The sequence below is a fragment of the Cherax quadricarinatus genome, chromosome 91, assembly GCF_038502225.1.
Source record: "Cherax quadricarinatus isolate ZL_2023a chromosome 91, ASM3850222v1, whole genome shotgun sequence".
Classification (NCBI taxonomy): Eukaryota; Metazoa; Arthropoda; class Malacostraca; order Decapoda; family Parastacidae; genus Cherax; species Cherax quadricarinatus.
In genome coordinates, this window is record NC_091382.1 from 9,274,152 (window position 1) to 9,288,403 (window position 14,252).

A 14,252-nucleotide genomic window follows, 5' to 3' on the forward strand; every position below is an offset into this window, starting at 1 on the left:
GTGAGCGCGTTAGATAGGAGTGAATGGAGACGAATGGTACTTGGGACCTGACGATCTGTTGGAGTGTGAGCAGGGTAATATTTAGTGAAGGGATTCAGGGAAACCGGTTATTTTCATATAGTCGGGCTTGAGTCCTGGAAATGGGAAGTACAATGCCTGCACTTCAAAGGAGGGGTTTTGGGATATTGGCAGTTTGGAGGGATATGTTGTGTATCTTTATACATATATGCTTCTATACTGTTGTATTCTGAGCACCTCTGCAAAAACAGTGATTATGTGTGAGTGTGTTGAAAGTGTTGAATGATAATGAAAGCATTTTCTTTTTGGGGATTTTCTTTCTTTTTTGGGTCACCCTGCCTCGGTGGGAGATGGCCAACTTGTTGAAAAAAAAAAATATATATATATGTGTATGTATATGCACCTACCATCCGACTTATGACCTGCTTGACTTACGACCACTCGACTTACGACCGTGTTTTTTTATGCCAAATTTCTGGGAAATAAACAACTATTTGTGTTGTACACAGTGTTTATCCTAAACCTTACAGTATAAAATACAGTACTAACAACATAAGTAAAGTAAAACATGAAATGCCAAAATAAAACAATAAAATAAAGTCATTTCATAAAGTTATGTTGATATTCAGTAGTAAAGTTCGACTTACGACCATTTCGACTTACGACCGGTTTCTCGGAACCGAACTCGGTTGTAAGTCGGATGGTAGGTGTATATGTATATATATACATAGGAGTCGTCCTCGAAAAGGTTGGAAGGAAGGGGTAAGGGAGGTTTTATGGGTGAGGGGCTTGGACTTCCAAGGAGTGAATGGAGACGAATGGTATTTGGGACCTGACGATCTGTTGGAGTGTGAGCAGGGTAATATTTAGTGAAAGGATTCAGGGAAACCGGTTATTTTTATATAGCTGGACTTGAGTCCTGGAAATGGGAAGTACAGTACCTGCACTCTAAAGGAAGGGTTCAGGATATTAGCAGTTTGGAGGGATATGTTGTGTATCTTTATACGTATATGCTTCTAAACTGTTGTGTTCTGAGCATCTCTGCAAAAACAGTGATTATGTGTGAGTGAGGTGAAAGTGTTGAATGATGATGAAAGTATTTTCTTTTTTGGGGATTTTCTTTCTTTTTGGGTCACCCTGCCTCGGTGGGGGACGGCCGACTTGTTAAAAAAAAAAAAAAATAAAAAATACCACAGTGAAAATAGTTAAAAAAAAGCTGAGTGCTTTTCATGTGCTTACACACACATCTTTTGAAGTTGTGTAAGCACATTAAAGTATTCAGATTTATTTCCTATTTTCACTGTGGTATTTTTCTCATAAAGGTTTCGAATTTTTTATAGGAATGTGTTGACACTAGTTAATGTCCTGATCATTGTTGAATTGTCTCAGCAGATCAGTGTTACCAATTGCCATGGTATAGTTATTTACTGAGGCCTCGTCACTGAGCATGAGTGAGATTTATTAGTCCCAAGTATTAATTTTGTTGGTTTCTTGAAGGTGGGGTAATGATCAATTGTATTTTTGAGCTTTATTACCTGCTTTTACAGGAGCTATTACATTTGTGGAGATGTGATCACATGAAGATACAGTTGTATCAGTAATTATTGTAGGTTAGGTTATTGGTGGCCTTAAAAAAGCAGTCATACATGTTTAGGAAACCAGCTACTTGTGTGTTTTGTAATTGTACAAGATTGATATTAACATCTCCATGTTTATTTAGTTGTTTATGTTTAGATCTTTAAGCTTATCACCAGAGTTGGCTACATGATCTGTAGACACCTTCTGTTGTATTCCTTCCTCATGTCTTTTAAATATCTGCAGTGTGAGCCATTTTTCATATCTGTTGGCAGTTTATCCTTTCAAAGTATAAAGTGCCAAGAATTTATCTTGATCTAGGGAAGTGGTGCTACCCTATTTTTCCTTAGATCAAGCCTGTTACTCCTTGCTCCCAATTCACAGGTGTTGTATGATTCTTACAGTTTAATGCTTTCCCTTGAATAAATAGCTATCTTTTACAGTATTTTAAAGATCTTTCACAGCACACACAAGTACGATAAAGCACCTAAATTGCTGAGAACGGTTGAAGTCCCTTGATTTGTATTCCCTGGAATGCAGGCAAGAAAGATACATGTTAATATACACTTGGAAAATCCTAGAGGAATTAGTACCAAACTTGTTTATGAAAATCACTCCCTATGAAAGCAAAAGACTTGGCAGGAGATGCAACATTCCCCAGTGAAAAGCAGGGGTGCCGTGAGTACACTAAGAGACAACACAGTAAGTGTTAGGGACCCAAGACTGTTCAGCTGCCTCTCAACATACATAAGGGAGATTACCAGTAGACCCCTGGCTGTCTTCAAGAGGTGCTGGACAGGCACCTAAAGTCAGTACCTGACCAGCCGGGCTGTGGTTTGTACATCAGTTTGTATGTGACCAGCAGTAACAGCCTGGTTGATCAGACCCTGATCTACCACGAGGCCTGGTCTCAGATCAGGTTGTGGGGGCATTGACCCCCAAAACCCCCTCCAGGTATATTCCAGGTCTTGTAGTGAAATCTCAAAAATTTTCCGTGGAGGATAATATAGTTTGCCCACACTCTCAGATTCCATGGTACTACCTGGAGGGTAATCTGGGGATCAACACCCCCGCGGCCCGGTCCACAACCGGGCCTCCTGGTGGATCAGGGCCTGTTACTGCTGGCTGCACGTAGTCTAATGTACGAACCACTGCCCGGCTGATCCGGCACCGACTCTAAGTATCTGTCAGCTCCCTCTTGAAGGTAGCCAGGGGCCTATTGGTAATTCCCCTTATGCTTAATGGGAGGCTGTTGAACAGTCTTGGGCCCTGGATACTTATGGTGTTTTTACTTTTCACTGGGGGTATTTTGCATCGCCTGCCCAGTGTTTTACTTTTGTAGGGAGTGATTTCTGTGTGCAGAAAGTGGCAGTAGTGGCTTCTTGACTTTGTCTTTGGCCTTTACAATATCTTCCATATCAGTTGGTGGTTGTTTGGGATTTAATTCTGTAATGTTTAAGGAGACTTCTAATTTCAACATGGTATACTTTGTAATTAAATATTTAGTATCTCACATTTCCTTGTCTTATTTTCTTTATTTTGTTTTCATTGCCAGTTCTTTGTATTATGCCTTTAACACTTAGTTTACCTTTTGCGAATTTAAAAACAATTAGTTCTGCCTTGTACTTGTCCAATAATAATAATAATAATCATTGCTTAGTTAATCTTAAGTTAATTTTAAGCCAGCCCGTAATGCTATGCATAGTATAAGTGGCTTTGGCATACTGCTCTTATCTGTATTTTTTTTGTACCTCTGTATGTGTGCACAAATTGGAAATAAATAAATAAATAAATAAATAAATAAATAAATAAATAATCCCACTTGAAAGTTTCATTGAATATGTGAATGTGAAAGTGTTGTTGTAGTGCCTGCTGTATTTAAAAAAGAATGTATAAAATATCAAGTTGATGTGAAATTGTGACAACAGCTAACAAGTAGTGATCTAAAGACTTTGGAAAACTAAACTGTTATTATTAGAGAGACACATTGTTTGATTCACATATAGTGAACCTTCTCAAGGGAATCCAGGAAATCAAGGATATGCTTCTACATTTGAGGTATTGTGCAGTAGAAAGTAATGCACCACCATGGCCAGAATTCATGTTACTGAATGAATCAATTCCTTAATGTTTTGTCTGTTTGCCGGAATGTGTAGATAATGTCTACAGTATTTGCAAGTTAGGCTCAGAGCCCCATAACAAAGTATGATATCCTAAGCTTCCAGTCTCCTCCATGTGTGTGTTTTCTCCATTGTTTCAGTTTGGTATCTCTTCTTTTCTGCCACTTAGTGCCTGGTGTCAGGTTGGTTAATTTTTTTTTTTCATTATGAATTGGATAACTTCACATAGTCTAAATTCGTTTCCTCACTTCACTAAGGTCTCTTATTAAATGGAGGGAAGGGAAAAGTTGGATGTCTCTTAATCTGTTGATGTTATTTATGAATTTCACTTATTCAAATTGAGTGTACTTTCTTGCAAAGATATGTAATGCTGATGTTGGGTAATGAATAGGTGTTTGTGGCACCCCTCTTCTCTCTCTCTGTTTACTTTTTAACATAATAGTTTTGGAGTATTCTGAAGAGAAGTTGCAGAGGTTGGTGACTGAGTTTGGAAGGGTATGTAAAAGAAGGAAATTAAAAGTGAACGTAGGAAAGAGTAAGGTAACGAGGATAAAAAAAAATTAGAAAATGAAGATTGGATATCAGATTGGAGGGAGGGAATATGGAAGAAGTGAATGTATTCAGATATTTGAGAGTGGATTGTCAGCAGATGGGTCTGTGAAAGATGAGGTGAATCATAGTGTTAATGAAGGGAAAAAGGTGAGTGGTGCACTGGGGAATCTATGGAGACAAAGAGCGTGTGGTGTGAATTTAATGCAGAGGATCCATAGTTTGGAAATTAGGTGTGTGGTTACTAAAAGTATTATGCAGAGGGCTGAGGAAGGATTGTTGAGGTGGTTTGGACATTTAGAGAAGAAAGAAGAAAATAGAATGACTTGGAGGGCATATAAATGGAAGTCGGTAAAGGAGATATCATTTGTGAGGGACTTGGACTTCTAGTAGGTGTACATGAGCGTGTTAGATAGAAGCGAGTTGAGACAAATGCTATTGGAGTCTGCGCAGGGTAATATTTATGAAGGGATTCAGGGAAACTGGCAAGCCAGACTTGAGTCCTGGAAGTGGGAAGTACAGTGTCTGTGCTCTGGAGGAGGGGTGTTGATGTTGCAGTTTTTAACTGTAGTGTAGGTGCACCTCTGGCAAGACAGTGACGGAGTGAATGATGATGAAGGTGTTTCTTATTTTTTGGGTCACCCTGCCTTGGTGGAAAACAGCTGATGTGTTAATAAAATAGTAAAGTTTTTTCTAGTGGACTTTTTGTTTTTCATTTCAGGTGGATGACACCCTGAAGATGCTTTCAAACTACTTTGTGAATCAGCGTCTTGAGTTTGGCTTGTATGGGTTGTATCCTAAATACCAGCTACACATCCACCCTATTGCTGTCTTTCTCAGTCTCATCTCTCACACATACATTGTCACTACCTTCCACACTAGCTGGGGAACTTCTCAAGAAGAAAGTAAGTTCATGTATCACATGTATGTAGTGCTTAATACTTTAATAAATCAATACAATTTTTTTTTTTCATTAATGTAGTTTCAATATGCTAAATGGTGCATCATTTCAAAGAAGGTGCTTTGATGCTGGTGAAGGGCAATTAATTCAAGGTATTGGAATGTTCCCTCTTCCTTGAATTAAACCTAATTTCCTGTTTTTTTTACATGCTGTAAAATGCCCATAGGTTTAGCACTTCTCCATGAATATAATAATTAAAATACAGCGGTACCCTGAGTTTCGAACTGTTCCCATCTCAAACAGTTATGTAAATATTTGTGTAAGTGCATTTGTAAGCGTATTTTTGGGGGTCTGAAATGGACTAATCTAATTTACATTATTCCTTATGGGAATAAATTTGTTCAGTATTGGCACTCGAACAGCATTCTGGAATGAAATAAGTTCAAAACTTGGGGTACCACTGTACGTATATGATGTGCATACCATTACTTATATAGCTTGCTACATATTCTCGAGTATTGGTCAATGTTCTGTGGCCAGTTTTTTTTTTTTTGTTTGTTTGTTTTTGCAAAGAATAAGGTTAACTTGTTCATGGGCAATATTTCTTATGGGTTGAAATATATAATCCCTATACTGAAGAACACAAGAACAGAGTAACATTGCAGTATGGCTACTGACCAAGCTTGGGAGTTCCAGCCAACAGTCACATCGTACTTATTTTTAACCCTTTCAGGGTTTCGGCCATACTAGTACTGCTTACACACCAGGGTTTTTGACGTACTAGTATGCCTAAATTCTAGCTCCCTCAAATCCAGTGAGAGAAAGCTGGTAGGCCTACATATGAAAGAATGGGTCTATGTGGTCAGTGTGCACAGTATAAAAAAAATCCTGCAGCACACAGTGCGTAATGAGGAAAAAAAACTTTGTGTTTTTGGATTAAAACAGCGACTTTGCACTATATTTTCGTATGGTATTTATTGTTGTATTCTAGTTTTTCTGGTCTCATTCTATAGAATGGAAGACATATTACAGAAATTGAGATGATTTTGACTCATTTTACAATGAAAAGTACCTTGAAATTGAGCTCAAAGTAGTAGAAATGTTTGATTTTTACCAAAGTTCAAAAGTAAACAAATCATGCTATGCATCCAATACATGTCAACTGGTGAGTCTAATATTCTTTCACAAGTGCACCGATATTATTTATACCATTTTTTACACTAATGCAGTAGTCTGCATAACAGTAAATCTTCTATTTTTTGTGAGAATAAAAATTCAAAGTGGAAAGCAAAAGAATGTAAGAGGGGCATTGGGATGTGACTAATGAACAGAGGAATGTCATTTTAGTGCCAGGAATGTCTTTCTTGTTTATTCTGGACCCTATTTGGAAATTGGCATCTTTTGAAATTTGTGTGAAATTGGTAAAATTGCTAAATTCTGATCACTGTATTGGATAGTTGAAATCGGTAAATGGGTGGTTTCTTGCACTCATTCAATAGAAAAAATGGAATTCTAGTGAAATATTCATGATTTTTGTCGACTAGTACAGTGGAATTGGCCGAAAATAGGGCTCAAAGTGGGCAAAATCGCTGATGCATAAACATCGTCGAGACCGCTAACTTCGCGAGAGCATAATTCTGTAAGTTTTCCATCAAATTTCATACTTTTTGTGTCATTATGATCGGGAAAAGATTCTCTATCTTTTCACAAGAAAAAAATAACTTTTTTTTTTTTTTTTTTTTTGAAATTTGGGCGACCCTGAGAACAAGTCTCTGAGAGGGCCTGTCGACCCTGAAAGGGTTAACCGTCAAACTGATATTTTAATTCCTGTATGAAAACAAAAAAAAACTATGTAATAGAAAAGCTCTACAGTATACATATTGGCACATGATTAAAAAGACAATAGGACAGAATAAAAAGCTTTATTAAGAAAACATTTGCATGGAGACCAAGCTTTTTCAAGTCTATAGACACTTCAGGGTAAGCATAGCTACATATAACCAGGAGAGCAGGTGATAAGGAAGAGTGAGTTGATAACCTGACTTGTCATATTAGAAGTGTGTGGTTAAGAGTATGTGAGGCAGAGGTTCTGTTAACTGGGAACATTGGTTCTGGGTGATGGTGTGTGTGGTCTGAATGAGAGCCAATTCAAGGAATTTTTTTCTGCTCCTTGTTTGGATGACCTTGCTCACCCTGTGCCAACCCATGTAGTGTTAGGCCATAAGAACATAAGAACATAAGAAAGAAGGAACACTGCAACAGGCCTACTGACCCATGCAGAGCAGGTCCATGTCCTCCCATCCCCCCTGGATTAGACCACGTTGCAATGTTAAACACAGGCATTGATGAAGTTGGTGCAGTTGACATGTTTGTGTTCATATACGTTCATAGACAAATCCCTAGCTGTCTCACCTACATATACTCTAACTATTATAGAGAATGATGTAAATGCTAGCACTTTAAACACAGCCACTGGCCCAGTGGCTAACACATTGGTCTGGAGTTTTACGACTCACCGCGAGTTCAATTCCCGCCCATACCGTGGTTTGTTTGCAGTCGTGTCATTACGATTTCTTGAGCCAGCACTTTCTTCAGGTTTGAAGTTAACCCTCTTAGGTCTAGTAATGTTTTTGATAGTGATGCCCATAGCAATGATGTAACTGACTTTCTTGAGCACTCTGTAAGTGTTCTCAAGTACTGTGGAATTAAGGAAGAGTAAAAAGTGATTACTGTTGGTATAGACTCGGAGTGTTAATATCTTCTGCGAATACCTTCTCAAGTTCTGTATGAAGGTGACAAGAAAATGTAAACTATGGAAAGATCACTGATTTTAAAACACTTGTCCTCCAAGATTCTGTGAGCCCTTAAGAGGAAACCCCTAGGGCAGTGATTCTCAACCAGGGGTAAGTTTATCACTTGGGGGTAAAAAATTATATGGCAAGGGGTAAATATTTGATGTATCTCATAACTGAATAATAATTCAATTACATTTCTTTAGAAAAGAGTGTTTTATTTTTTATATTTGGTGATACGAATGTATATTGCTATTTTTATGCAAAACCTGAATAATTTATTTTTTCTGACCTTGTTTTTCAGTTCCTTTATGATGGCGATAATTTTTTTTTATGGAAGTAAGGGGTAAATGGAGAAATACATCAAACTGAGGGGGTTAATGCTGGAGGAAAAGTTGAGAATCCCTACCCTAGGGTCTAGTGGAGTGTTGAGACGAGAAACTAGAACATAAGAATAGAGGAGCACTGCAATAGGCTTGTTGGCCCATGCTTGTCAGGTTCTTGTTAGATGCAACCCTTCTTATTCAGCTATTTGTTTAACCTATTTTTAAAGCTGCCTCCCAAGGAGTTGGCTTTCATGACTCTACTTGGCAGATTGTTCTGCAAACCTACAACTCCATTGCTAAATCAGTTCTTTCCTGTATCATTTCTATAACTGAATTTATCTAACTTGAAACCATTGTTTTAACCCTTTCAGGGTCCATCCCGTAGATCTACGGCTTTACGGTGAGTGTCCAAACCGTAGATCTACGCCATGAGCTCAGCTCACTCTGATAAACTGTGAGTGGTACATTTGGGCCTAGATATGAGAGAATACATCTATGTGGTATGTGTGCACCACATAAAACAGATCCTGCAGCACACTGTGTATAATGAGAGAAAAAAACTGAAATCATGATTTTTCGATTAAAACAGCAACTTTGCAGTGTTTTTTCGTATGTTTTTTATAGTTGTATTTGTGATTTCTTGGTCTCATTTGATAGAATGGAAGACATATTACAGAAATAGAGATGATTTTGATTGGTTTTAGCACTGGAAATGGCTTGAAACTGAGCTCAAAGTAGCGGAAATGTTAAATTTTTGCCGATATTCAAGAGTAAACAAACGACCTCACACATCTAATACACGTCAGCTGGTGGGTCTAATATACATTCACAAATATGGTGATGATATTTATACAATTATTACAGTATTGCATAACAGTAAATCTTCTATTTTTTGGTGTGAATAAAAATTCATTATGTGAATAAAAAATCAAAATGGAATTTATTTGTAAAGCCTCAAAACATAACTAATGAACAGAGGAAATGTTAGTTTAGTGCCAGGAATGCCTACATTGTTTATTCTGGACCCTATTTTGAAATTGGAATATTTTGAACTTTGTGTTAAATTGGCCAAATTAACAATTTCCGATCACTTTATTTTGTAGTTGAAACAGTTCACTTGGCGATTTCTTGTGCTCAATCGATAGAATAGAAGTAATACTAGTGAAATAGCTAAGAATTTGGTTGATTGGAATAATGTAATTGGCCTAAAATGGGAGTCAAAGTCGGCAAAATCGCCGATTCGTAAATATCGCTGACACATCAAAATTCGCGAGAGCATAATTTCGTCAATTTTCCACCAAATTTCGTACTTTTTGTTTTATTACCTTCACAAAAAGATTCTCTACGATTTCATAAGAAAAAATAACAAATTTTTATTTTGAAAATTCTTGGACACTGGTGCGTGACTCCAGATTTGGGCCTTGGACCCTGAAAGGGTTAGATATCCTCACCAACCTATCCTCACCAACCTATTTATATATCCTTTACACTTGTTTTCTACTTTTAAACCTTAATTGTATCATTCCTCATTCAAGAGAATGTGGGTTTAGGGATCTTAGCCTATCTGTTTAGGGATCTTAGCCTATCTTCACAGGAAAGGTTTGTTATTCAGTGGACTAACTCTATCATCCTTCCTCTGTATATTTTTCACTACATTTCCTGTTTATCATTTCTGTAGCACGAAGACCAGAGATGTGGTGCATAATCTGTATGAGGCCCAGTTGTAAATAATTAATATTTTTTTTTATTAACACATCGGCTGTTTCCCACTGAGGCAGGGTGACCTGAAAAAGAAGAAACACTTTCATCTTCACTCACTCAATCACTGTCTTGGCAGAGGCATACATTTGTTCCAAAATTAGGCATCATTTGTTTTATATTTTTCTTAAAGGCTCTGGTTATGCAGAATATTTGATGGAGATTTAAACTAGAACTTCAACTCAATTCAAACTTAATTTCCAAGATTTAAATGTATTGTTTCAACTCTGAGATTACATTTAATTTTGTACATTCTAAGGGGAGCATTTCAGACATACTAGAACTGCTACAGTAATTCTCCACTTGACCTTTTACATAATGCAATTGTGAATGACAACCCAAAACCTTATTACCATTCCTTCGCTAAATGACCGGTTCCTGTTTAACCCTTTCAGGGTTGGTGCCGTACAAGTACGCATAAATTCTAGCACCTTCAAATCTAGCGAGAGAAAGCTGGTAGGCCTACATATGAAAGAATGGATCTATGTGGTCAGTGTGTGAAGTATAAAAAAGATCCTGTAGCACACTGCATAATGAGAAAAAAAACTTTGATTGTGTTTTTGGTTTAAAACAGCGACTTTGCGCTGTATTTTCGTATGGTATTTATGGTTGTATTTTAGTTTTCCTGGTCTCATTTTATAGAATGGAAGACATATTACAGAAATTGAGATGATTTTGATTGGTTTCACAATGAAAAGTACCTTGAAATTGAGCTCAAATTAGCAGAAATGTTCGATTTTTGCCAAAGTTCAAAAGTAAACAAATCATGCCAAGCGTCCAATACACATCAACTGGTGAGTCTAATATTTTTTCACAAGTGTTTACCTGGAGTTTACCTGGAGAGAGTTCCGGGGGTCAACGCCCCCGCGGCCCGGTCTGTGACCAGGCCTCCTGGTGGATCAGAGCCTGATCAACCAGGCTGTTGCTGCTGGCAGCACGCAAACCATCGTACGAGCCACAGCCCGGCTAGTCAGGAACCGACTTTAGTGCCAGCTTGAAGACTGCCAGGGGTCTGTTGGTAATCCCCCTTACGTATGCTGGGAGGCAGTTGAACAGTCTCGGGCCCCTGACACTTATTGTATGGTCTCTTAACGTGCTAGTGACACCCCTGCTTTTCATCGGGGGGATGTTGCATCGTCTGCCAAGTCTTTTGATTTCGTAGTGAGTGATTTTCATTTGCAAGTTCAGTACTAGTCCCTCTAGGATTTTCCAGGTGTATATATGTAATCATGTATCTCTCCCGCCTGCATTCCAGGGAATACAGTTTTAGGAACCTCAAGCGCTCCCAGTAATTGAGGTGTTTTATCTTCGTTATGCGCGCCGTGAAGGTTCTCTGTACATTTTCTAGGTCAGCAATTTCACCTGCCTTGAAAGGTGCTGTTAGTGTGCAGCAATATTCCAGCCTAGATAGAACAAGTGACCTGAAGAGTGTCATCATGGGCTTGGCCTCCCTAGTTTTGAAGGTTCTCATTATCCATCCTGTCATTTTTCTAGCAGATGCAATTGATACAATGTTATGGTCCTTGATATTATTTATACCATTTTTACACTAATGCAGTAGTCTGCATAACAGTAAATCTTCTATTTTTTATGAGAATAAAAATTCAAAGTGGAAAGCAAAAGAAATGTAAGAGGGGCCTTGGGACATGACAGATGAAAAGAGGAAATGTTATTTTAGTGTCAGGAATGTCTGTCTTGTTTATTCTGGACCCTGTTTGGAAATTGGCATCTTTTGAAATTTTTGTGAAATTAACAAAATTGCTAATTTCTCACCACTTTATTGGATAGTTGAAATCGGTAAATAGGTGTTTTCTTGTACTCATTCGATAGAAAAAATGGAATTCTAGTGAAATAGTTATGATTTTTGTCGACTAGTACACTGGAATTGGCCGAAAATAGGGCTCAAAGTGGGCGAAATTGCCGATGCGTAAACATCGTCGAGACCGCTAACTTCACAAGAGCATAATTCTGTAAGTTTTCCATCAAATTTCATACTTTTGGTGTCATTATGATCGGGAAAAGATTCTCTTTCTTTTCATAAGCAAAAATAATTTTTTTTTCCGAAAAATTTTTGACCCTGAGAACAAGGTTAGGAGAGGGCCTCTCGACCCTGAAGGGGTTAGCACTGAACTCTTTCATGAAGTCTTGGATTCCTACTCCTCTGTTGACTGCAGCAAGCATACAGTTTAAAAAATAGTCTTTATACTTGCTCTTCATGGAGCGTAAAATTCCTTGGTCACAAGGCTGTAATACAGATGTCACATTAGGGGGCAAGTAGGTGCCGAAAACATTACTTTTCACAAGAAGTTAGGCAGGGGGATGTGCAGAGCAGTTATCCAGGAACAATAAAATTTTACAGTTTTCTTCTAATCCAGCTTGCCTGCAATGAGCAAGCTGGTAAGAAGTGGTTATTGAACCAGTTGGAAAACATTTCTCAGGTTACCCATGCTTTCTTGTTGGCATAATAATGCACAGGTAAATTGCTTACACCTTTCAGACATCTTGGCTGTTTGCTTTTTCCAATCCCTGCCAACTTCACCTTGTGTGTGCCTGCAGCATTGGCACACCCAAGAATAGTTAACCTGTCCCTAGCATCCTTTAAACCTGTTGGTGCTCTCTCATCAGCCGTTGTTAATGTTTTTCTAGGAACATAGCGCCACTAGAGAGCCATTTCATCAGCATTGTATACACCAACCATCCGACTTACGACCTGCTCGACATACGTCCACTCGACTTACGACCGTGCATCTAGCAACTGGGCTGGGCCGGCTGATGCACACCGCTATACAATATTTGACAATACTCGCGGCGGCAATGCGTCATGCAGAAAGCATCAGTTTGAGTAACCCTGCCCTATCAGCAGCATCATACTGTATTAACTGTACTAACTGGACAGTAAATTTCACCATGGCCCCTAAGATGAAGTCTGAATCTTGCACTGGAGATTGTGGCAAGAAAGGTTCTTACTCTCGAACTCTCTATTTGTTTTCACTGTTGCACATAAACCTGTCTGTATCTGTCTGCCTGTATATCTGTGTCTGTCTGTCTACTAGTGTGTCTGTCTTTCTGTCTACTTGTGTATCTGTCTTTATGTCTACCTGTGTGTATTTGTCTACCTGTGTGTCTGTCTTTCTGTCTACCTGTGTGTCTGTCTTTCTGTCTACCTGTGTGTCTGTCTTTATCTACCTGTGTGTGTATTTCTGTCTACCTGTGTGTGCATTTCTGTCTACCTGTGTCTGTCATTCTGTCTACCTGTGTGTCTGTACTCACCTATTTGTACTCACCTATTTGTGGTTGCAGGGGTCGAGTCACAGCTCCTGGCCCCGCCTCTTCGCTGATTGCTACTAGGTCCTCTCTCTCCCTGCCCCATGAGCTCTATCATACCTCGCCTTAAAACTATGTATGGTTCCTGCCTCCACCACATCACTTTCTAGGCTATTCCATGGCCTGACTACTCTATGACTGAAGAAATACTTCCTAACATCCCTTTGATTCATCTGAGTCTTCAACTTCCAATTGTGACCTCTTGTGTCTGTGTCCCATCTCTGGAACATCCCGTCTTTGTCCACCTCGTCTATTCCGCGCAGTATTTTATATGTCGTTATCAAGTCTCCCCTGACCCTCCTGGCCTCCAGTGTCGTCAGGCCGATTTCCCTCAACCTTTCTTCATAGGACAATCCCCGTAGCTCTGGGACTAGTCTTGTTGCAAACCTTTGCACTTTCTCTAATTTCTTGACGTGCTTGACTAGGTGTGGATTCCAAACTGGTGCTGCATACTCCAGTATGGGCCTGACGTAGATGGTGTACAGTCTTAAACGAATCCTTACTGAGGTATCGGAACGCTATCCGTAGGTTTGCCAGGCGCCCGTATGCTGCAGCAGTTATCTGATTGATGTGCGCCTCAGGAGATATGCTCGGTGTTATACTCACCCCCAGATCTTTTTCCTTTAGTGAGGTTTGCAGTCTTTGGCCATCTAAACTATATTGTGTCTGCGGTCTTCTTTGCCCTTCCCCAATCTTCATGACTTTGCATTTGGCAGGGTTAAATTCAAGGAGCCAGTTGCTGGACCAGGCTTGTAGCCTGTCCAGATCTCTTTGTAGTCCTGCCTGATCCTCGTCCGATTCGATTCTTCTCATTAACTTCACATCGTCTGCAAACAAGGACACTTCTGAGTCTATCCCTTCCGTTATGTCGTTCACGTATACCAAGAAC

General features: G+C 39.0%; 1 protein-coding gene across 3 annotated transcripts in view; it reads left to right on the forward strand.

The window, feature by feature from the left end:
- The window catches only part of LOC128704849 (ectopic P-granules autophagy protein 5), a gene marked incomplete at its 5' end in the record, with an annotated part of 208,361 nt that overhangs the window by 112,532 nt on the left and 81,577 nt on the right, over positions 1-14,252 (forward strand). For all 3 annotated transcript variants that reach the window (XM_053799996.2, XM_053799997.2, XM_053799998.2), the window contains 1 exon segment: positions 4,984-5,167. In XM_053799996.2, coding sequence (XP_053655971.2) covers positions 4,984-5,167 — 184 coding nt within the window.